Below are 26,454 nucleotides of genomic sequence, written 5' to 3'. Positions count from 1 at the left end.
TTTCTTTGGGCACCTCTTTAGAACGCTGAGGTGTAGAGTGTCTGGTCCAGATGAATTATCTACCTTCAGACCTTTCAGTTTCCAAGCACTTTCTCCCTAGTAATGGCAAGTTCACTCATTTCTGCCCCCTGATACTCTTGAACTTCCAGCATACCGCAAGTGTCTTCCACAGTGAAGACTTATGCAAAATATTCATTCAGTGCATCTGCCATTTCCTTGTTCCCCCCCATTTCTACCTCTCCAGTATCATTTTTCAGCAGTCTGATATCTATTCACCTCTCTTTTACACTATATATCTTAAGAGACTTTTGGTATCCTCTTTAATACTATTGGCTATCTGACCTTTGTATTCCACCTTTTCCTTCTTTATGACTTTTTTAGTTACCTTTGGTTGGCTGTTAAAAACTTCCCAATCTTTTAACTTGTCACTAATTATTATATGTCCCATCTTTGGCTTTTATGGTGGTTTTATGTTCTCATCAGCTACAGTTGCCATTAAAATAGTACTTCTTCTTTGGAATGTATATAGCTTGTGCCTTTTGAATTCCTTCCAGAAACTCCAGCCATTGTTGCTTTGATATCATCCATGCTAGTGTTCCCTTCCAATCAATTTTGGCCAGTTCCTCTCTCGTGCCTCTGTAATTCCCTTTACAGGTTTCCCCCGCAATCTGAAGGTACAGCGTTCTAATGAAACCGTTTGTAATCCGAAATGTCGTAAATCAAAGAAGCAATTACCATTAATTTATATGGGAAAATTTTTTGAGGATTCCCAGACCCAAAAAAATAACCCACCAAATCAAAGCAAATAACACATAAAACCTAAAATAACACTAACATTTAGTAAAAACAGGAATGATATGATAAATATACACCCTATATAAAGTAGAAATATTGTAGGTATGGTGTAGTTTCACTTATCAAACTCGGGAAGACAGCTATATGCATGCGCAACTGGATCTTTGACTTCCTCATTGGGAGAACACAGTGCAGTATGAATAGATGATAGGACTCCTTTCTGACAATCAAAACAGGTATACCTCAAGGATGTATACCATTACTCTACTCTCTCTATACTTATGAATGTGTAGTTATGCACAGCTCAAACACCACCACCTCTAAATTCACAGATGTCATCACTTGTACAAACGATGTTATGTTCCAGTCCTGCACACCTAACCTGGAACATCTTGCAATCAAGTGTTGTCCATTTTATCTGCCATGGAGATTTCAGATATCACCTTGTTAGTGGTGTACATCTCAACTCAGGCCAGTGTCAAACAGGCTCTAGATGAACTGAGTGATGTAATAAACAGGTCTGAAACATCACATTCTGATACCTTCTCCATCATTTTGGGGGATTTTAACCAGGCCATTTTGAAAAAAAATCTCTAAATAATTTTTACCATTAGTTGTAGAGGACCACTGGACCACTATTACACCACCATCAAAAGTGGTTAACTCTGCTATCCCACACCAACACTTTGGAAAGTCTGATCATCTGGCTGTACTTCTGCTCCCTGAGTATAGGCAGAGATTGAAGGTTGCAGCACCAGTAGTGAGGACCAAGAAGGCATGGACGAGGGACACATAGGAGCGCTTATAGGACTGCTTTGAATCAGTAGACTGGACTGTATTCAGGGATTCATCTTTGAGTCTGAATGAGTATGCCACAGCGGTCACTGACTTAAATGAAACCTGTGGGGATAAATGTGTGCCTGTGAGAAATACTGTACATACCCAAATCAAAGACATGGATCAACCAGGAAGTTTATAGTCTGCTGAGTATTAGATCTATGGCATTCAAGTCTGGCCCTAGGACAATACAAGAAAACCAGGTACAACTTATGGAGGGCCATTTCAAGAGCAAAAGAACAATTTTGAATGAGGTTGGAGGTGGAATTGGATGCACATTAACTCTGACAGGGTTTGCAGACCATTACTTCCTATAAAGCAAAACATAACATCATGAATGGCAGTGATGCTTCACTCCCAGATGAGTTCAATGCCTTTTACACTTGCTTTGAAAGGGAGAATAAAACTACAGCTATGATAATGCCTGCAACCCCCAGTGACCCTGTGTTCTCTGTCTTGGAGGTTGATGTCAGACTATCTTTCAAGAAGGTGAATAGGCAAGGCAACAGGCCGCGAGGAAGTAACTCGTAGGGCTCTGAAAACCTGTGCCAACCAATTGACCAGTGGGTTCAAAGACATTTTTAATCTCTCATTGCTACAGTCAGAAGTTCCCACCTGTTTCAAAAGGCAACAATCATACTAGTACCCAAGAAGAGCAGCTGCTTTAATGACTACCGTCCAGTTGCACTCACATCTACAATGATGAAGTGCTTTGACAATAGACAATAGACAATAGGTGCAGAAGTAGACCATTCGGCCCCTCGAGTCTGCACCGCCATTCTGAGATCATGGCTGATCATTCACTATCAATACCCAGTCCCTGCCTTGTCCCCATATCCCTTGATTCCCCTATCCATCAGATATCTATCCAGCTCCTTCTTGAAAGCATCCAGAGAATTGGCCTCCACCGTCTTCTGAGGCAGTGCATTCCACACCTCCACAACTCTCTGGGAGAAGAAGCTCTTCCTCAACTCTGTTTTAAATAACTGACCTCTTATTCTCAATCCATGCCCTCTGGTACTGGACTCTCCCAACATCTGGAACATATTTCCTGCCTCAATCCTATCAAATCCTTTAATTATCTTAAATGTTTCAATCAGATCCCCTCTCAATCTCCTCAATTCCAGCGTGTACAAGCCCAATCTCTCCAATCTCTCTGCGTAAGACAGCCCTGCCATCCCAGGAATCAACCTAGTGAATCTACGCTGCACTTCCTCAATTGCCAGAATGTCCTTCCTTAAACCTGGAGACCAAAACTGTACACAATATTCCAGGTGTGGTCTCACCAGGGCCCTGTACAAATGCAAAAGAACATCCTTGCTCTTGTATTCAATTCCCCTTGTAACAAAGGCCAACATTCCATTTGCCCTCTTCACTGCCTGTTGCACTTGCTCATTCACCTTCATTGACTGGTGAACTAGGACTCCTAGGTCTCTTTGCATTTCTCCCTTACCTAACTCGACACCGTTCAGACAATACTCTGCCCTCTTGTTCCAGCTTCCAAAGTGGATAACTTCACATTTATTCACATTGAATGACATCTGCCAAGTATCTGCCCACTCACTCAGCCTATCCAAGTCTCCCTGTATTCTCCTAACGTCCTCTTCGCATGTCACACTGCCACCCAGTTTAGTATCGTCAGCAAACTTGCTGATATAGTTTTCAATGCCCTCATCTAAATCATTGACATAAATCGTAAAGAGCTGTGGTCCCAATACAGAGCCCTGTGGTACCCCACTAGTCTCCTCCAGCCAGTCCGAGAAACACACATTCACTGCTACCCTTTGCTTTCTATCTGCCAACCAGTTCTCTATCCATGTTGAAACCCTGCCCCCAATGCCATGAGCTCTGATTTTACTCACCGATCTCCTATGTGGCACCTTATCGAATGCCTTCTGAGCTTAACGAATGCCTTCTGAATGTACTTTGAACTTCCAAATTTGCGAGGTTGGTTATGGATAGAATTAACTCTCATCTCAGCAAGGACTTGGACTCACAATAGGTCTACGATAATATGATCTGATTGGCTCTTCATGCAGCCTTGGATCACTTTAACAATACAAATACTTATGCTAGGAAGCTGCTTATTGATTGCAGCTCAGAGTCTAACACAATCATTTCTACAGTTCTGATAGAAAAATTCCAAAATATGGCCCTCTGTACTTCCCTCTGCAACTGAATCCTCAACTTCCAAATGGAAAGACCACAATCTGTGAGGATTGAAAATAACATATGGCTAGGCACAGCTCAAATACTATCTATAAACTGGTACACCTGGCTTTGGTTTAAGATAGCGCTGGTGATGCCCAATGACTACTTATGGGCTACTTACCTGGCTTTGAGATGAACAGTGGCTGCTGCCTACTCTAGCTGCAGTGATATCTGGCTTTCTGACTCTCGTAAAACTCCAGTTCTGAATTCTATTTCCTTACTTCTATTGTTTGCATGATTTGTTCCCCCCCCCCCACCTTTCTTTTTAATGGGTTCTCTTGACGTTTCTTTGTTTTGTGGCTGCTTGTAAGGAGATGAATCTCTATAATGTATACATACTTTGATAGTAAATGTACTTTGAACTTCCAAATTTGCTGATGACACAATTCTTGGGAGAATTTCAGACGGTGACAAGAGGGCATACAGGAGCGAGCTATATCAGCTGGATGAGTGGCTGTCACAAAATCACCTTGCATTCAATGTCAGTAAGACCAAAGAACTGATTGTGAACTTCAGAAAGGGTAAGGTGAAGGAACACACACCAGTCCTCAGAGAGATCAGTAGTGAAAAGAGAACAATTTCAAATTCTTAGGTGTCCATCATGGGTACAATCTGCTCGATCATTGAGGACATCTTCAAAATGTGGTGACCGATGGTGGCATTCGTTATTCAAGGCCTTTACCATTCGAGACATGTCCTCTTCTTGTGTCTCCATCAGGGAGAAGGTACACAAGCCTGAAGATCCAGTCAATGATTCAGAAACAGCTTCTCCTCCTCCACCATCAGAATTATGAACAATCTATGAACACTACTTCATTATTCCTTCTTTTTGCACTATTCATTTATTTTGTAATTTATAGTGATTTAATGTCTTTGCACTGTCCTACTACCACAAAACATCATATTTCATGTAATAAACCAGTGATAATAAAACTGATTCTGATCTTACCAGAACTTATAATCTAACTCAAGAGATAAGAACACTACCACTATGTCACAGCTGACAAAACCAGCAAGGGAAAACCAAAGGCAATCATCCAAAAGATTAAGTAAGGCACTCTGGCAAATGCCTGGCATTGATTAGACTCTGTAGATAATACTGAGAGGAGAAGAAACCAAAAAATGCAAAAACCAACACAAACCTCATGATCAACTGAAATCTTGTTAACAAAACTAAAAGCAGCAATATCTAGGATTGCAGAGAAATATTTTTATATGCTAGGTAATCACAGGGGTTATTGCACAATTCCCTGCTACCTTGATACAGATATACAGAACAACATTTTGACCATGCTAGAAACCTAATTTCAAACTATGTTAATTCCTAGTTACAACTAAAAGGAAGAAAACAAGTATTACTGTTCTTGATGATTGAGCAGAAGCCAACAAAAATCAGTAAAGCAACTTAAAAATAATACAAGCATATCAAAAGTCAAAACTGTAAAGCAGTGCAAAGTAAGATAAGAACATACTACTCATAATTAGTTAAAGAAATAAAAATCTCTAGATAGGGTGAGACTAGCAGTGTCAGTAAATTAGGATTAGATTCTGCTTTTTCATTTGCACAGTATACTTTGAACAGCAAGGACGTGGGATATAGTCAGTAGGCTTGATATGAACTCAAAAAAGAGCAATGTACCAAAAATTAGAGAATCAATATAGGGTCTGGAAGTTTGTAATTATGTCCAGATGGTAGACTGGTAGATGCAGTGTTTTCCACAATTTCCACTAGCTCCAAAAAGATTAAACCAACATATACATATCCTTCTCCCTTTCACCATTCTGAAAGAATTGCTCTCTGCAATTATCTGCTCTGCTCTTCCACCTCCCAGCTAGCAGTCCTAGTCTAATGGCACTTCCCTTGCATCCACGAGACACACAGCAACTATCCACTCACCACTTCCCTTCCCACCACTTAAGTAAACCAAGCAGCTTTTCCCAGGTAAAGCAGGAACTGACTTGTACTTCTTCAAATCTAGTGCAGTGATTCAGTGTTCACAATTTGGTCTCCTCTACATTGCAGCAACAAAGTCAGTTTAAAGAGTGGCTCTGAGATTCCTGTTGCCTGCCACGTTAATTCATCATCCCATTCCCACTCTGATCCATCTTTGGCCTCCTGCATGGTTACAACAAGGCCTAATGCAGAATAAGGACACAGCCTTGACATTACAACAAGACAAGACAAGATTCAGTTTATTGTCATTTAGAAACCACAAATGCAACGCAGTTAAAAAATGAGACAACGTTACTCCAGAATGATATTACAAAAGCACACGATAAAGCAGACTACACCAGAAAACCCACATAACGCTTGGTAATCCCCAAATCCAGAGTCCGGAGAGGCTGCTGCATATTAATATCACGCTACCATCTTAGCGCGTTCCCCGGAAAGGAGCACCAAAGCCACCAGACAAAACAAGGCTACCCAAACACACCAAGTCAGGAGACCAACACTATCACCTAACAAACCAAAAACTAAAGCTACAGGACCTACCCAAAACTACATAGTTACATATAGTTATAGTTAACATATAGTTACAACAGTGCAGACAATACCATAATTGATAAAAAAAAACAGACCATGGGCACAGTAAAGATAGTCCAAAGATGTTAAAAGACTATAAATTCAAAAGAAACCACCACACAATTTACACAAGTCCTCAGGGTCCCGATATTAATCAATACATATCATAGATAAGGAGACATAATCTGATCCTAATTGCTACTACCATTTACTCATTTGGTCTAATCCTATTAAAGATATTCCCTTTGAGCTAATCGATCCTTCCTTTACCTTTCTGCAACTGAAAACTAGTATTTTCTCCCTTTCCCCATTCTTAAGTTAAATGGGTAACATTCACTATTTCTTTTTTCTCAGATGCTGTCTAATCTTGAGTTTCTAGCGTTCTTGGCTTTTACCTTATATTTTAAATGTCTGAAGCTTTCTTTCATGAATTGTTGTAGTAATTTGACTTTTTTCAAAACGCAGAATAATATATCATATGAAACAGGAAAACTGAAATAATAATACTAGAACATACTGGGTATATGCTCTCTAATTCCTATCCTGCAACTGCACATCATAACAAGTGTGATACATGGAGCTTTATCACTTGTTTCCACAAATCTCAAGGAGTTCAAGAAAGAGTACTTGGCCATGTTAATAACTGCACAAAAATATGAAAATATGCAGTCAGGAAAAGCCCTTCTACTGTGGTTGCCTGGAAAGAATTAATCTTACAACAACTTACAAGAACAAATAGTCTGCTTAGGGACACATGGCCAATATGAGTAAATCAGAACCATATTTCACACCAAGAACTAGAAAAATTAAAATTGTAAAACAAGATTGGTCTCACAACAAGGTATACCTGGCACAGGAAATTTAATTCCATTAAAACTATGAAACTCTTTTTCACAGCATAAATTCTATAGCACACAGATGGAACAACAGAGCTGAGCCTGGCAAAGCTCATCATAAAGCTGTTCAGGAAATATGAGTAGAAAACACTCCCTACAATCAAGGACATCTTCAAGGGACAATACCTCAGGAAGGCAGCATCCATCATTAAGGATCCTCACCATCAGTGACATGCCCTTTTTAAGTTACTACCATCAGGGAAGAGGTACAGGAGTCTGAAGACCCAAACTCAATGATTCAAAAACAGCGTCTTCCTCCCACCCCTGCCATCAAATTTTCAAATGGTTCACAAACACTGCCTCATTATTCCCTTTTTTGCACTATTTATTTTGTAATTTATAGTGATTTTATGTCTTTGCATTGTATTGTTGCGTCAAATCAACAATTTCACTTCATAGAAGAAAGTGATAGCAAAACACATTGTGATGCACGAAAATCCAAGCAGATGAAAACTCATGATTAGTTAACAATTATAAAGTGCAACTGATTTTCTAAGAATATATTTATAATTTGAACTGTCAACAAGGCAAATACATTGTTCAGTCATTTTGTGTTTAGTATGGTCTTGCTGTTGCTTCTGCAGTTAATGCACATTACAGTAGTTATTTCAATCTAATGGATTACTTACACTGCAAATTCACAAACCAGCAGCCACAGATAATCCCCATCAAACAGTTCATGGTACAGGGAGCATGATCACTGGGAACAATAATGTGCGTCACTAAAAGCAAATAGAAAATCAAAACTTGTGGTTAAAAATACTTTCAAACAGACCATAACATAACAAATCATTACCTTTATTTCCCAATGGACTTCAGTTTGCAGGTCAGGGTCTGATAGTTCAGATAATAGGATTTATCCATTCACAGAAAATAAAGTGGAGCAGCCATGACCACCAAGTTGAATTACATCAAGGACACACAGACCTTAAACTACGTTCCATTACATTACCTAATTAACAAGTGATGAGCAACAATATTTTCTTTGTTCACATGCCAATATCAGAACTGATAAATTGAAAAACAGGACAGCTTTTCTATTGGCAGTGAAAAACACTAGTAACAGAAATACTTAACTAGCAAATAATACACACAGAATAAGCTCTTCTTCATAAGTGACCCATGAACAATGGACTAGATCAATGCTTGCAAAAACAGCTGCAGAAATCAGATGAAAATTGAAAACAAACAGCAGATATTGGAAACTTATTATTGAAAAACAGCATGGAGTAGGTAGGCCCTTCTGGCCCTATGAGCTATGCCGTATAGCAATCCCCTCCATTTAATTCTAGCTTAATCATGGGACAATTTTCCAATGACCAATTAACCTACCAACCGATCCGTCTTTGGACCGTGAGAGAAAACCGGAGCACCTGGATGGAACTCACATGGTCACCGTGGAATGTAATGGGAGAAGCTAGAAACACTCAGTAGGACAGGCAGCATCTACATTAAGAGTGTTAGCGATTCAGCTGAAGCCATCAGAATTGGGAAAGTAAAGGAATAAGTTAGTTTTAAGTTGCAGATAAGACAAACAGAATATTAGTTCTTCTTGCACTCATACTGAAGTTGAAACGTTTCACTGAGTATGAGGCTGCAGATGCTGAATCAGGATCACGATTGCAGGGTCTTTTCAAACATCTTAACTTTTTTAAATTTTCATGCATTGTTGAAATATTTTTGCAACAATTCATCATCAAAACAGAAAAACAAGAGTACTGAAAATACATTCAGTGGCCATTTTATTAGGTGCACCTGTAGACCTGCTCGTTAATGCAAACATCTAATCAGTAAATCATGTAGCATCAATTCAATAATTAAAAACATGCAGATAAGGTCAAGAGGTTCAGTTGTTGTTCAGACCACACAACAGAATGGGAAAGAAATATGATCCAAGTGACTATGACCATGCAATGATGGTGACAGACGGGGTTGTTTGACTGTCTCAGAAACTGCTGATCTCCTGGTACTTTTATGCACAACAGTCTCTAGAGTTTATGAAGGATGGTGTGCAATACAAAACACATCCAGTGAGTGACAGTTCTGTCGGCACAAATGCCTTGTTAATGAGAGGGGCCAGGCCTATTCAAACTAACAAGGCAACAGTAACTCAAATAACCATGCATTACAACAGTGATATGCAGCAGAGCATCTCTGAATGTACAACACATCCACAGTAACAGAAGACCACAAATATACACTCAGTAGCCACTTTATTAAGTACAGGAGGTACTTTGATTTCTGTTCTGCATTTGGCAGAGTGGGGTTGAAAATCATGCTGGAGGTGGACAGCTTCTGTTGAAAGTGTTAAATATACGACATGAGACAATAAACTCAACTTTGAGGCTGGATATGGGAGTGCTATGACTCTGCTGTGGGTTAAGCTTATTTCACCATCACGACATAAATACTTTTAGTATTACTAGGAATGTCTAGACTAAGGTATCAGAAAGATCTTTGCAGACCAAATATACAATGCAGACATTCCCAGACTGTGACAAGTCTGCTACCCTGAAAGATAATAATGAGGGTTCTTTGCTCTGGTTGAAAAGGGAAATAAGCTTCCAACCCCATTCCCATTCTCCATCTTGGGAAGTACACCTTTAGGAATGTGAGGGCACCACTTGAATTAACTGTTACATTCCCCACAATTCAAATATTTGCATTGTTCAGCGATGGCTAGAAGAAACAGACAGAAGACTAGGGATTGCAAACACGAGGAAATCTGCAGATGCTGGAAATTCAAGCAACACACACAAAATGTTGGTGGAACGCAGCAGGCCAGGCAGCATCTATAGAACGAAGCTGCCTGGCCTGCTGCATTCCACCAGCATTTTATGTGAGAAGACTAGAGATATTTGCAGTTCTAGCCAGTATCCAGAGAAAGGTAGGAAAGGAATAAAGTTGTTGTATTGCATTAACTGTCATGGTCCTGAGAGTGGCAGAACAAAAAGCCAAGGAAGGAAACAAAAAATAAACATATATGACTTTAGTGTGATAGTTCTATCCTTGAAGGAAATACCATTGGTCAATTATTCTCTTGTAATACATCAGCCCATAATAATTAACTTCAAGAAGAGCTTCTTCACTGCCCTATAGGTTAGTGAAATATCTAGATTGAATCACCTTGCAGCACGTCGTCTGCAGGGATATTACAGTCAGACAGTAACTCAAAACTTCCATAAAGTATTAAATCAAAAGATGAAACATAAAATATTTGTTTGATTTACCCTAATCCTTTAATTCCAATGTAAAATCTATATCTGTTATTATTTTCTCTATTTCAAATATTTGGCCTCTAATATGATTTACATATCGCTGTCAGTTTCACCTAATGGAAAATGGTTAGTTATTGCTGATTTTGGCACATTTGAGTTACAATATTATTTTAAAATAAAATGACATTAATGGTTGCTTAACAATGCAGCTTAATGTGACAATTTATTAAGCATACTTTCAAACAGTTTCCACCATTAACACACCATTTCCACCCTTGACATATTAATGCACAAAATTGCTCATAATTTCTCTTCAATTTCTATATTTTAGTATGGTATTTACCATTTGTATAAAACTTATGAAAAATTGAACAATTCTCTGACAACATTGCAGAGTGAATATCAGTCACTTTTATAATATGAAAGTACTAAAACCAATTTACTCACTGCAAGGTCCTACAAACAGCAATGTGACAAATAACTAGATAACATCATTTAATAATTGGTAAGTATACCTGGACTAGAACGCAAAGGAGGACTCTGCTTGGCTTTGATACAGTGTCATTGAGATTTATTATGTCCAATTGTGAGAACAGCTGGGACAATATGAAGCACAATATGCTAAAGGGGGCAATAAACATTTACGATGATGGATGACTTCACTTCGGAGCCTCTGCTTGAAAGTTGTCTATCTTTCTGCATACGTGCATTGAATGCTTCACTTGCTGAGGAGTTGTGAATGGAATGCATCAGAGCATTGACTTTTAAGCATATGATGAAAGGTAGGTCACTTATGATATTTTGGTTCAGGATACTGCTCCAAGGAACTCCTGAGTAATATCCTGCAGCTTGGGGTGATTGAACTGCAATAATCAAAGACTTCTTCCTTTGAACAAGGTATGGCTTCAGCCATTATAATGTTTTCAGCTTGATGCTGAAGTTTTACCAAGACTTTTTGCTCCTTGCGGTCAAATGCTGCTCTGACATCAAGGCAGTCAGTTTTGCCCACAGGAAGACTAGATAAGGCTGTGTTTACTTTCCTTGAGACACTGGGTTTGTTTTCTTAAGGGGGAGGTTGACAGTGGTACAAAAATTATCAGGAATATTGATAGGGTAGATAGTAGTAAACTTTTTTTTACCCCTCTAGCAGTCATAAGTTTAATGTTAATGCCATGAGGTTTAAAGGGGGACCTGAGGAAGAGTGTTTTTCACCCAGATGGTGTTGGACTTTAGAACACACTGCATGATTGGATGGTGGAAACAGGTATTATTGCAACATTTACTTATCTACACAAGTACTTGAACCACCAATTGACAAAAGGCTGCAGTCGAAGTGCTGGTAAATGGGTTTATTATGCAGAGTTACTTGATGGACAACCTAGATATGGTGGGTCAAATGTCCTGTTTTTGTGTTACATAATCCAAAAACACAGGATTTAGATTTGTACCATCCATTTATCACTTCTGACTGACAATGGTTATAAGTGTTTCAAGCCTTGCATTTGGTGCTCAAGTGTTTAGCTCTGCCATTGCTAAGAATGGTATCTATGTCCTTGGTTTAACTGTCCAAGATGTGACAGAACAGTACTGTTTTTATTATAGCACCTAGCTGTGGAATCATTTACTTAGCTCTATCTAATTTTGCTACTTAGGAGGAGTGTTAGTTGGGGGTCTCATTTGTAGGTGTTCCTGGCACATCCATTTGTGTTCAGTACTGAATCAAGGTTGGTTGCCTAATATAAAACAGGAGCACACAATAGGGGCTACCTTATAACTCCTAACAGCCTTGTCTGAATTTTGTTTCCTAAACCTTAAGTATGCTTTCTTCTGACTCTTGACGAATGTTACACCTCTTGTCAAATATGGTTCCTTCACCCTGCTATCCTGTCACTGCCTCAATGGGACTAACCTATGCAGAACCCCATGCATGTGCTCCCCTAAACAACCTTTATACTCCCATTGTACTGTTGCCTGAGAACAGTATAGCCTCTCCTTGAATCTCTAGATACATTTAAAATATTCTTCCCCATCTAAACCTTTTGCACTAAAGAGGTACTAACCAATATTAGGGAAGTTGAAGTCACCCCTGAGAACAATCTTTTTATCAAGTCAAGTCAAGTCACTTTTTATTGTCATTTTGACCATAACTGCTGGTACAGTACACAGTAAAAACAAGACAACTGTTTTCAGGATCGTGGTGTTACATGACACAGTAGAAAAACTAGACTGAACTGAGTAAAACACACTGAAAAAGACTATACTAGACTACAGACCTATCCAGGACTGCATAAAGTACACAAAACAGTGCAGGTATTACAATAAATAATAAACAAAACAATAGGGCAGTAAGGTGGCAGTCCAGGCTCTGGGTATTGAGGAGTCTGATAGCTTGGGGGAAGAAACTGTTACATAGTCTGGTCATGAGATCCTGAATGCTTCGGTGCCTTTGCCCAGATGGCAGGAAGGAGAAGATTTTCTGTGAGGAGTGCGTGGGGTCCTTCATAATTCTGTTTGCTTTGTGGATGCAACGTGTAGTGTAAGTGTCCGTAATGACGGGAAGAGAGACCCCGATGATCTTCTCAGCTGACCTCACTATCTGCTGCAGGGTCTTGCGATCCGAGATGGTGCAATTTCTGAACCAGGCAGTGATGCAGCTGCTCAGGATGCTCTCAGTACAACCCCTGTAGAATATGATGAGAATAGGGGGTGGGAGATGGACTTTCCTCAGCCTTCGCAGAAAGTAGAGACGCTGCTGGGCTTTCTTTGCTATGGAGCTGGTGTTGAGGGACCAGGTGAGATTCTCCGCCAGGTGAACACCAAGAACTTTGGTGCTCTTAACGATCTCTACCAAGGAGCCGTTGATGTTCAGCGGGGAGTGGTCGCTCCGTGCCCTCCTGAAGTTAACAACCATCTATTTTGTTTTGTTCACATTCAGAGACAGATTGTTGGCTCTGCACCAGTCCGTTAGCCGCTGCACCTCCTCTCTGTAAGCTGACTCGTCGTTCTTGCCGATGAGACCCACCACGGTCGTGTCATCGGCGAACCTGATGATGTGGTTCAAGCTGTGTGTTGCAGTATAGTCATGGGTCAGCAGAGTGAACAGCAGTGGACTGAGCACACAGCCCTGAGGGGGTCCCCGTGCTCAGTGTGATGCTGTTGGAGATGCTGCCTCCGATCTGGACTGACTGAGGTCTCCCAATCAGGAAGTCTAGGATCCAGTTGCAGAGGGAGGTGTTCAGCCCCATTAGGCTCAGCTTTCCAATCAGTTTCTGAGGGATGATTGAGTTGGATGCTGAACTGAAGTCTATGAACAGCATTCGAACGTACATGTCTTTTTTGACGAGGTGGGTTAGGGCCAGGTGGAGTGTGATGGCAATGGCGTCGTCCGTTGAGCAGTTGGGATGGTATGCAAACTGCAGGGGTCCAGTGAGGGGGGCAACAGGGTCTTGATGTGCCTCATGACGAGCCTCTCGAAACACTTCATGATGATGGATGTGAGTGCAACAGGATGGTAGTCATTTAAGCAGGACACTGAAGACTTCTTCAACACAGGGACGATGGTGGCGGCCTTGAAGCACGTTGGAACGGCGGCGCTGCCTAGGGAGACGTTGAAGCTGTCAGTGAGAACATCTGCTAGCTGGTCTGCACATCCTCTGAGCACTCTACCAGGAATGTCGTCTGGTCTAGCAGCCTTCCATGGGTTGACTCTGCACAGGGTCTGTGACTCTGCACACTCTCACATCAGCCACGGTGAGACACAGCACCTGGTCTTTTGTAGGAGGGGTAGACTTCCTCGCCGCCTCTCTCCGAAATCTGCCTATCAAACTGCTCCTCAGCATCCCAGTTGTGACGAAAGGCCTTCAAAGCACTCCCAATAGTGATTGCTCCCCTCTGGCTTCTGACTTCCACCCAAATTGACTCAGTAGATGATACATCCATGACAAACCTCCCTTTCTGCAACAGTGATACCATCTCTGATTAGCAATGCCGCTCCCCCACCTTTTTTACCTCATTTTGAAACATAGAAACCCTGAAATATCTAGCAGCCATTCCGGCCTTTGTGGCAGTGAAATTTCTGTAAAAGCCACAATGTTGCAGTTCCACGTATTGATCCATGCTCTAAGATCAGCACCCTTATTTCTGTTGCTTCTTGCGTTCAACTAAACACATTTCAACCCATCCAACTGATTGCAGTTATCCTCTATCTACTACCAATCCTTCCTCAGCCCATTTACACTAACTACTTTATCCTGTGACATATCACTCTGGTTGCCAACCCCCTGCCAACCTAGCTTAAATACTCCCCAACAGCTCTGCAAGCACATTGGTCCCTCTTGAGTTTGTACAGGTCATACCTTCCCCAGAACAGATGCCCACTGGATTGTGACACAGTATTATTGCCCTGGAGATCCTGCTTTTCAGTTTCCTTGCTAGCCCCTATATTTTGTCTGCAGGACCTCATCCCTTTTCCTACCTATGTCATTAGTACCAATATGTACCACAGCTTCTGACTGTTCACCCTGTCACAAGAATGCCGTGGACTTGATCTGAGACATCTCCGAGGCTAGCAGCTGGGAGGCAATACACCATCGAGGGATCTCTTTCACATTAGCAGAACCTCCTGTCCATTCCCCCAACTGCTGAACCCCCTATCACCACATCTTCTCTCCCCTTCCCTTGCAGGATTTTGAGAGGCTGAAACAAAATAAAAGTTAGGAAAATTGTGACACGACAAGGAAGGTGATGAGCTGAAACTGAAGGACAATGATAACATGTGAATAATTAAATTAACAAAAGACAAAGGCCCTGATCACCTCAGCAACTGATTAAATTTGAGGCTTGCCAACTCATTCATCACAGGATAAAACTGGAAGCTGCTGAGGATGGCAAAAACAGTAAAGAAGGTGATGCATCATAAAATGCATTTCACAAATGTACAATCAATCATAGAGTTAAATAGGCGGGAGATTTGACTCTACAGAAGGCATGATTTCATTAGCACAATGATACCGTAAAGTTTATAACTTAAAGCTTGACCTTATCTTTATTATTGCTGGAACACTAAAATGAAGGCAGGTAAAGTACCATGGATGCAGCCTTCAATTCACCCGCTGAATTTCACTTCATTTAATGCAGGTTTCCTTATGATAACTGGCACAACATCTCCTTTCTCTGCAATAAATACTGAGGCAAAGTAATTAATCAACATCAGCACTTCCTCATTGTTCTTTATGTATTCATATCACCTGCCAACTGTATGAAAACACTACTGAATTTCAATTTAAGTGAAAATTATAACTGTTTCTTTAAGTCTCATAAACATAACTTATTTTTGTTTAAATCTTGTTTTATGTTTTAAGACAAAATGTAATCTTAGAGGTTCAATCTCCCACCTCAAAAATCATTATATTTAACATTTTCAGTGTTGAGCCTCAATAATGATTCTCAGTACATCTCTTTCAAATGCCCATTTCACACTAGCACAGAATCCTCTGCTATTTTGGATAATTGTTAACAGCCTATTAATCACTTTAACTTCATTCTGAACCAGCTGAAAAATTCAACATTTAATATTTTAATTTCCAATCCTAGGAATAGAAGGAATGTCATCAGAAGTGTGACAATAATGCGTATAGAATTCAGCTTCTGAAGTTTGGCTCGTGGATTTCAATGGAATGAATTTCATATGAAAAATACAGTGCTCATATATTAGAGGATGAATTCCTACCTCTTAATTTCCCATCTCTGTTTTACAAAAGAGTAAAGCGATTCAGCAGAGTCAATGTTGCTCTATGAAAGGTAAATACTATTTTGAAAATCTAAATTTTTGTCAATATACGTAGCAGGATAGATTAGGAAGCAAATATATAATATATCTGGAATTTCAAAAGATGCATAATTTTTTTCAAAAATGTATTTCAGTAAGTAAGAAACTGGGGTACAATACAGGCATTAGACAAAAAATCCCTGCAGACGCTAGAAATCTGAAATTCTGAGATTCCACAGGATTTTCAGAGAGCCAAAGAGTATTGGCATTGTAAGTTGATAACCTTCCATAATAACAAGGAAAAACTAATTAGCTGAGGAGCAGGGAAAGAATGGGTGGGGAAAGGTGTGGAGAGGTCAAAGTGAACAGCTGTGATAGGATGGAGGGGAGAGGAGACTGCAACTAAACAAAAGATGCTGGTGCAGTTTAGAAATGCTGAAGGTTCGTTAATTGCAGTTGTTCCATCTGGAGCAGATGAAAATGTAAGGAAATCAATGAAGAGAGGAAATTATGAAGCAATGCTATAAATGCAAGGTATAGAAAACTGCAACTGCTGCAAATCTGAAATAACACAAGTGGTGGAAACACCTTACCGTGTGATCTGCAAGGTATTTCCAGCATGGTTTTGATATATTTCTCATGTGTATCTCACAGTTCCAACTAGTCATCACCTCTCTCCTACTGACTGGCTTGCAGTAATTTCCAGCATTCCCGTTTATTGCAGAATTGCTGTTTCCTATCACACCGTTCGAACACATCCTTTTCTTCCTCTCTTATGCTTTCATCCACTTCATTCTACTTACATCTTCTCCTGACCGACAAGTTGCAATTAACAAGCCTTTACCAACTTTTCTCAGCCAGAACTAATGCAATTTGTTATTCTGTCTCACTTGGTGACCACTGTTGGGGTGACTTCTGGTTTAGGTTAAATTACATTTAGCAAATGGCTTTGGCTATCAGTCTTCTGTTCCTTGAAAATGTATTGTGGATTTAATTTGGAACAATGCATTCCTAAAAGCTGTGAATCCCAATCCAGACAATGTTGGCGCCTGTGGGCTGGATGTGAATCAGAAGGTGTGAAGTTTGCATGTAGTTTCAAAGAAAGCATTATCTATACTTTGTAAATATGGAATTGTCCTTTACACACATAAAATACCAAGTAAATGTATTGTGGCAACACGAGTGAATCTGCAGTTGCAGGAAATAAATAAAAAACACAAAATGCTGGCAGAACTCAGCAGGCCAGACATCACTACCTCCTCCCATAGATGCTGTCTGGCCTGCTGAGTTCTGCCAGCATTTTGTGTTTTTTAAAAGTATTGTGGATTCAGTTTGGAACAATGGATTCCTAAAAGCTGTGGATCCCAGTCCAGGCACTGCTGGTGTCTGTGGGATGGATGCGAATCAGAAGATGTGAAGTTTGTATGTAGCTTCAAAAGACAGCATTGTCTATACTTTGTAAATATGGAATTGTTCTTTGTGTTTAGCAAATAAATATCAAGCCCCACATTGGTCCGGCAGACCTTTCCACCAAAAGCATCTCCATTTCCTCTTTCTGTCCTTCCCCCTCCTCTAGAAGTTAAAATATTCATTTCTAACTTTTCCTAGTTAAACTTAAAGGTCAATGCTTTGAAACATTAGCAATCTCTCCACAAGAGCTGCCCAACCTGCTGAGTATTTCTATATTTTATAATTGATAGATTAATTAAAGGATAGAAATCAGTTCTGGAACAAATTACTGATTTCAATTTAGAGGAATGGGATACCACATGAGGTATGAAGCCCTCAGTTTCTTTTAGTCTACAGCAATGGATTAGCTGAGCAAAGATCTTAAAGGTAGGTGGGAAAGTGAGTTGAGGAGAATGCAAAGTGTGTGCAGGTAGCTAACCAGAGGGCAGGAAGGTGGGAAGCACAATGTAAATGTAAGGCTATTTACTTGTTCGGTAGAGAGGAGGGAGAGGGAGGGAGGGAAAGGGAAGGGGAGAGAGGGGGAGAGAGACTGTTGCATGTTGAATTGTTGGGCGAACAACAGTTTTTGTTGCACTGCAGATCATGCTCTCTCTCTTTGGGGGCTTTGTATTGTTTGCTTGGTGGGTGGGTGTTGAAACACATGGGGGACGGTTGATGCTTTGCTGCTGCCACTTGTAGGTGGGAGAAGGGAGAGAAGGCTTTGGGGTTCTAACGTTTTTCTGTCATTCATTCTCTGGGTTTCTTTTCTGTTTTTGTGGATGTCTGCGAAGAGTAAGAATTTCAGGTTGCATACTGTATACATTCTCTGATATTACATGGAGTCATTGATCTATCAAAATATGTCTATGCCCAGTCTGCTGACACTTTCCCTCTGTTATCTGGCCAGCTTTGTATTTCCAGAATTTTCTGTTTTTACTTCAATGTTCAGCACCTGCAGTACTTGGCATTTTCAAGGATATGCATGACTTGGAAGTGACGTAATGTACATCATGTAGATTCACCAAGTGGATTTGCTTTGTGAAATGTATGTTCTTTAAAAATGAATTGAATTGAGAAAACAACAGGTTCTCTCACTGAAACTGAGACGGACAGATGGATAGATGCTGAAAAGCTGTTTGCCTGCTTGAAATATCTGGAAGCAAAGCTCTTGTCCACAGGACTGAGACAAAGAAACATTTCTTGAAACTTTGTAATTCTCTTGTCTGCTCAGCAAGGACTTTGAAGGACATGAGCAATGGGCACTTGCAGATTAAGGAAATCATCCCAAGATGTCAGCCGTTAATGACTTGTGCATAGGGAGCACATGTGAGTATTACAGTAATGTACTGGACAGAAACTGACCTATTCAACCCACCTTGTCCACACCAGGTGCAATACCTATTTACTCTAATCCCACTTACCTGCATTGTGTCCGTATCCTTCTTTTCCAAATACCTGCCAAATGTCTTTTAAAACATTATATTTGTATCTGCATCCTCAGACATCTTATCCCAAATAATAATCACCATCTGAACTCCTCAGACCTCTTATGAATTTCTCCTCTCTCACCTTAAACCTGCACCATCAAGTTCAAGGACTTGATCTCTTCAAGACTATTTATCCTATCAATGTTCCTCATAATTTTATAATCCTCTATAATATAACCTCTTGGGCTTCTCTGTTCCATTGAGAATAAACCTGGTCTATGTAATTTCTCCTTATACTACAGCCCATAATTCCAGGCAATATCCCTATAATTCTTTTCAGCATTCTCTTTACTGCTACCATATCCTCCATGGAGGCAGTGCAGAGGAGGTTCACCAAGTTGATTCCAGAGTTGAAGGGGTTAATCTGTGAGGAAAAAGTGAGTCGCCTGGGACGATACTCTCTGGAATTCAGAAGAATGAGAGGGGATCTTATAGAAACATACATAATTTTGAAAGGGATAGATAAGATAGAAGTAGAAAAGTTGTTTCCATTAGTAGGTGAGACTAGAACTAGGGGACATTGCCTCAAGATTCAGGGGAGAAGATTTAGGATGGAGATGAAGAGAAACTGTTTTTCCCAGAGAGTGGTGAATCTGTGGAATCCTCTGCCCAGGGAAGCAGTTGAGGCTTCTTCGCTAAATATATTTAAGATACAGTTAGATAGATTTTTACATAGTAGGGGAATTAAGGGTTATGGGGAAAAGACAAATAGATGGAGCTGAGTTTACGGACAGATCAGCCATGATCTTATTGAATGGTGGGGCAGGCGCGATAGGCCCAATGGCCTACTCCTACTTCTATGTTCTTTTGTAGTAAAGTGACTAGAACTGTACACATACTTCAGGTACGGTGAAACCACGGTTTTGTACAGCTGAGTTGAAGGAGAGCAGACAGGGTTTGAATTCAGTACAGGGCTAGTATCTGTTCAGGGCAGAGCCCTTTAAACTACACCCAGTTTCAGTCAACAGTGCCATTCCAAGTATTGCATAGGGAATTTAATCATTTTGTGCCTGGAGAACATGACTGTCCTACCAAGAAAGCCTAGATACATTTTGGTGTAATATGAATGGCCTGAAAGCCACTCCAGGAAACTACCAAATAGAAGAAAATTTTGCACTCAAATGCCTAGACTGCAGTGTCACAACCTCTGCTGAGCTTTGTATAATTGCAAGAAGTTTGTGAACCATTTGCAATTACTTGGTTTTCTGCATTAATTACTCTTAAAATGTGTATGATCTTCACCTAAGTCAGAATAATAGACACACAACAATAAACTAATAATACGCAAACAATTGTACATCTTCTTGTCATCACTGAGTACACCATTTAAACAATCACAACCTAGGTTCAAAAAAATATGTGAACTTCTGGGTAATGCCTTCTACACGTCAAGTGTTCCAATCAATGAGTTGAGATTGGAGGTGTGGGTTATAGAGGTGCCCTGCCCTTTAAAAAAAGACACACAAAGTCAGGTTACTGACAGAGCCTGCGCTTTTTAAGAAAGATGTTTATGTGTACCATGCCTTGATCAAAACAACTTTCAGAGGACCTTAGAAAAATTGTAGAGATGCATGAACCTGGAAAAGGCTACAAAAGCATTTCTAATGTGAGTGTTCATCAGTCCACAGTAAGAGAAATTGCTTACAAATGGAGGAAATTCAGTACTGCTGCTACTCTCCCTAGGAATGGGCGTCCTGCAAAGATCACACCAAGAGCACAACATGCAATGCTGAAGAGGGTGAAAAATAACCCAAGGATAACAGCAAAAGACCTGCAGAAATCTCTAGAACTTGCTAATGTCTCTGTTCATGTGTCCACTATAAGATAAGCACTGAACAAAGCGGTGTTCATGAAAGGACACCACTGAGGAACCCACTGTTCTCTTAAAAAAAAATAGTGACATATCTCAAGTTTGCAAAGACCACCTAGTTATTCCACAACCCTTTTGGGACAATATTCTGATTCAGGGGCAGATGAAACAAAAGTTGAACTTTCTGACAGAAATTCACACTGTTACGTTTGGAGGGAAAAGGGCACTGTAACCGAACACCAAAACCTCATAACAACTGTGAAGAATGCTGGAAGGTACATCATGTTTGGGCTGCTATACTGCCTCAGGGCCTGGACAGCTTGCAGTCGTTAAGGGAACAATGAATTGAAAATTGTATTGAGACATCTTACAGAAGAATGTCAAGGTAGCGGTCCGTCACCTGAAGCTTAATAGAAGTTGGATGATGCAACAAGACAATGATCCGAAACACAAGAGTAAATCAACAGCAGAGTGGTTTAAAAAGAAGAAAGTTTGTGTTTTGAAATGGTCAAGTCAGAGTCCAGCTCTTAACCCAAGTGAGATGTTGTGGCATGACCTGAGGAGGGACATTCATGTGGGGTATCCCAGAAATATTGAACTGTAACAGTTTTGTATGGAGGAATGGTCTAAAATTCCTCCAAGCCAATGTGCAGAATTGATCAAATTACCGGAAATGTTTGGTTGAAGTTATTGCTGTGCAAGGGGGTCGCATCAATTATTGAAAGCAAAGTTTCATATACTTTTTCCAACAAATATATTTAAATAAATGAACAAGTGTAATGTTTTTTGTGTTATTTATTTAATTAGGTTCTCTTTATCTAGCTTTAGGACTTGCATGAAGATCTGATCACATCTGGATCATATTTATGCAGAAATAGAGAAAATTTGCAAACTTTCTAGCTACCACTGTATGTTTGAAACTCTAATGCCATATCCATGTTTGAAATGCCTTTGTATTAAAGATTTCCATACTAGCATTGACATTTCATGATTTTAATATCAGCCTCATTATCTTCTAACCATTTCTTCATCTGTTCACTTTCATTCGACTCATTAGAAGGATGCCACTAAGCTAAAGTCGTCACATGAAATTTTAACTGTCAAAATATTTCCAGATATTAACTAGCATTTGATTAGTGTTCTTCTTGCCTATTGCACAGGAAAAGGAAAAATAGAAAGTGTGGTCATAACGACTCCTGAAGCCTGTGTTGCCTATTGTAAGATAATAATTGATCTGATCTACTTCTGGTTTCTGTTCCACTTTCCTGCCTACTCCTTTAAAGATCGATGTAAATATAGAACTCATTTTATTTAGTGATAGAGTACTCCATTTCTCCACATACAATAACTTCAAGAAGTTTTCCTTATTTCCAATCTCTATGTCAAAGGTTTGCTATTTGCAACTATTATATATCTGTATGTTCATCTTTAAGCAAGTTGCTGGGTATAATGTTTGGAATTCCTTTCCAAATAAACATACCAGAAGTACTAAATTCAGTGCAATTTCCAACTTTCAGTAGCCTTATTAATCTGTCGAGCTTATTCTTGTCAGCTGGAAGGAGTCCACTTCCCAACAACATGATAGGTTCATCTCTTCTCTGGCTTGCAGATGCCTGCTTGTTGAAAGAAGAGAATTGCCTCAAATAAGATAACCATTTTGTAGGTAAAAACAACTAAAAAAACTTGCTCTTAATGATTAAATGATATGATTTACACCACAATGCTTGGCACCATGCATTATTAACTAATATGGCATTCAATTACACCCCCCCCCCTCCCCATTAGAAGCATGGTATAAACTGCTTACTCTGGCATCTATCCAAGCCGAGAGCTGTTACTAAATATAACTACTGTTACTAAATATAACTTAATTAAACATTACAAAGCCCATCCTAGTAATTAATTACTATCCCCATCATCAATATTCATGATAAAAATTGCTTTAGATTAACAATGAATGAACTAGAAAATGGAACTACTGAAATAAGATCAATCCATTTTGAATGGGACATGCAACATCTGAAACATGGATCCAGCAAAGGAAATAAAGTATCAAAATGGGTATTCATTCTTAATCATTATCCTTCTTTAGGTATGTGAAGACAGAAAGAAGCAAGTGGGCTTTTCCATAAGACCCTTCAAGCTAGAGGTAGTATTCATACATTAATGGTCAGTGGCAAATATACAAAACAAAACCTTCCAGAGAACATAACTCTGCATATGACTCAACTGATAAAAATTATTTTACAACAGTAGTGCTAAAAAGAAGTAAACACTCACCTAATTACACTGGACAACAAAGATTTTGCTTCCTAATACTTTTTGGTGTATCTTATGGATTTTGGGCTGTTGATCATGAAAATCAACTCAACCTCCCTGTCATGCACCATTTTTTTTTAAATCGCCTGTATTTGTTATTTCAAGTCACAATTCCAGTCAATTAAAATGTTGCCCACAATGTATGCTGAAAAGTTTTCTATGTTGTCCAGGCATGCCTGGGCATGCTTAGGCAGGGGGGATGCTGCGTGGCAGGACAGGGTCTCGAAAGGCTATAAAAACAAGGCGTACACACCATTCTATGCATTGTGTTCATACATATATCAGTTTACGATTATGTTGAAGCACATGCTCTATATGCATTGCATATTGTGTGTACTCATTATAGTAAAGTAATTGTATTTTCAGGCATATTTGTTATAGCCAAATGTCTCGCCAATGTTGCAACAATCACAGTACTTTCTGTTACATTTGTGGAGAGTATATGCTTAAATCTCAAAGATGGATCATGATTCTTATTAAGAAAACTCTACTGTAAAAAATGGTGTAAAAATGGCGATCAAAACAAAGCCTGGGCTCCCCACATTTGTTGTGCAACATGAGCTGTCGATCTTTGCTTGGCTCAGAGGTACTCGGAAATCAATGCTGTTTGCTGTCTGGATGATATGGTAAGAGCAGAAGGATCATGTGATTGACTGCTACTTCTGTCTGACCAGTGCATCTGCTTTTTCTGCTAAAAACAAGAAATCCATTGAATACCCCAATCTCCCTTCAGCTATGAGACCTGTGCTGCATGACAATAGTCTTCCATTACTAAAGCTACTAGAGATATGGAGTCTAGCGGAGGCACAAGAAGATACCATGATGCATGAGCCAGAAGTAGATAATGACACAGTTACTGAAACAGATTTTAACCCTTTATGTCAGGAAAGCCTCATCAGATAACTCAATTTCAGCTAAATGACCTGGTCAGAGACCTGGGTTTGTCAAGGGCAAAAGAAGAACTACTGGGTTCGAGACAGCAAGGATGGAATCTGCTGTCACCAGGCACAAAAATTTCCATTAAGGGTTTCGATTTGATGCTTCCCAGAATAACTGATGTCGAGATTAAGGAAAGCACTTTTCATTGGTCCATAGATCAAACAGATCATCAAAGACAGGTAATTCGAAGAACTCCTATTGGGACCAGGAAAAAACATCGCATGGTAGGTATTCAAAGGTATTGTTGAAATTTTTCTTGACTACTACAGAACACCAAACTACATGCAGTCGGTTGGCAGCATGCTTCAAGCACACAAAACCATGAAGAGCAATGTATTACTGAAGATACATTTTCTGCATTCCCATTTAGACTTCTTCCCTGCAAATCTTGGCGCTGTCAGTGACGAACATGGTGAAAGGTTTCACCAGGACATTGTGATCATGGAGATATTGTATCAGGGCAACTGGAATCAATCAATGCTGGCTGATTATTATTGGACACTTAAGCACGAAGCTTCAGACACTGAGTACAAACAAAAAAAAGTCATCAACAAAACATTTTTAGTTTAGTTGAACTATTGTCTGTTATGCAATTAAATGTATTATGTTCAATAAAAGTTAATTTCTTGTTTCTCCAAATTCTTAAGTGATACAAGTAGTCTGAAATTACAGTTGTCTTTAGCTTCAAGCGATTCATCATAACCACAAAAACATTGAGGAAGCAGAACCTTTGAAAAAAATTTGCTGTCCAGTGTTATCTATGAAGCTATTTTCATGAACCATATAGATAATAAAATTTGTTTTAATCACTTAAAACAATATTAACATTTTAAAGGAATAACGACGCAATTCAGCATACATACCGCAAAGCATTGCTCAACAACTGGATTTTCATCTTTAGTGGAATGCTTCAGAGCGGCAATCAGTTGTTCAGTATTTGCGTAATCAATCGGCCGTAAACCAAAGATATTGCTGTGGAGACAATTTGGAGATAAATTTTTCAGTAATCTGGTACATGCCAGATTTATTCCCAAAACATAAAATGAAAATAAACCAGAATTCAATATTTCATCAATTATTTTTGTGAAAATCTTCATTTAATGATTTTGAAAAACCAGCCCTTTTTTTCAAAACAGATATCTAGTAAGACTAGTAAACTAGAAATCAGCATATCCATTTCAGATGCTATACATAGAAAACTCAGTGTATGGTAACATGGAGGATTCCGTAAGTTTAACACACTGAACCTGAATGACTACCAATAAAGTTTACAAGTGAGTCATTTCTAGCCAAATTGAAGAACAAAATGACCCATGCTTGTTCTAGCAATATAAAATTTTCCAAGAAAATAGGTTTTGATTTAATACTAAAATTTTAAAGAGCATCCAGTTTTACTTCCTTTAGTGTTCTAGGGCTGTAAAGAACTATCAAAAATTTCTCACACAGAAACTTATAAATTCAAAGGCCAAGGTACATGATACTTTAATAGGTCAATGTGAGGAAGATATTGGATTCAATATGTAATAAAATATAATAGAGAAAATAATGGGATGTAAGATGGCCACATCCCTAGGACAGACATTCACATCTGAGAGTATTTGAAGAAATTGCAACTCTATTAGCTATAACTTAAAATTTGAGAATTAGAAAAATATTCTTCCTGCACAAATTTTACTATTACACACACACATATCTTTCTTCCAAACTACATCTGTGTTTAATGGCTACAAGTAACAATGCAATTAGTTGAAATATAATTAAGTTATATTTCAGTGCTAAACAGAACTAACATGTTTTTTGAATTTATAGTATTAAATATAAAACAGCTGGAAATATGAAATCTTTCAAATTTGTCAGCATTATGAAAGGTTTTTATAGAGTAGACAAAACAAAATTCTCCTCTTGTAGGGAGAACAAACCTAAGTCTATAAATGATCAGGAGTAACTCAACTTTGAACAGCCAGAATGAAATTCTTGCTGCCCAAAAAAAATTGTGTTGGCTGTGAGAATAGATCAGCGATTCTTTAATTCTTCTGAGAATATGAGGGTAGCTTCATTGTCAGTGCTGCTTGCAGCACTGCTGATGTAGCTTTGGAGATCCACCAACTCCAGATGTTATTGTGCCCAACGATGTGGGTTGGGAATCAAGCATTTTGGAGTAGGTGACAAGGAAACTGAAAAGGAGGGACTAGAGAAAAGTGA

At 39.3% G+C, this 26,454-nt stretch overlaps 1 protein-coding gene across 1 annotated transcript in view; it reads right to left on the bottom strand.

Annotated features, from left to right (window-relative positions):
- Window positions 1-26,454, bottom strand: part of bard1 (BRCA1 associated RING domain 1) — a 249,638-nt gene that overhangs the window by 42,470 nt on the left and 180,714 nt on the right. The window contains exons 7-9 of the mRNA XM_059967354.1: window positions 25,116-25,224; window positions 22,475-22,607; window positions 7,893-7,985 (exon numbers count right to left, since the gene is read on the bottom strand). Of these exons, the coding sequence (XP_059823337.1) occupies window positions 7,893-7,985; window positions 22,475-22,607; window positions 25,116-25,224 (335 nt within the window). The remainder of the gene's footprint in view (window positions 1-7,892; window positions 7,986-22,474; window positions 22,608-25,115; window positions 25,225-26,454) is intronic.

This window comes from Hypanus sabinus, chromosome 4 (genome assembly GCF_030144855.1).
Source record: "Hypanus sabinus isolate sHypSab1 chromosome 4, sHypSab1.hap1, whole genome shotgun sequence".
Classification (NCBI taxonomy): domain Eukaryota; kingdom Metazoa; phylum Chordata; class Chondrichthyes; order Myliobatiformes; family Dasyatidae; genus Hypanus; species Hypanus sabinus.
The sequence above is the reverse complement of the archived record's forward strand: the minus strand, read 5'-3'. Positions and strand labels throughout refer to the sequence as shown.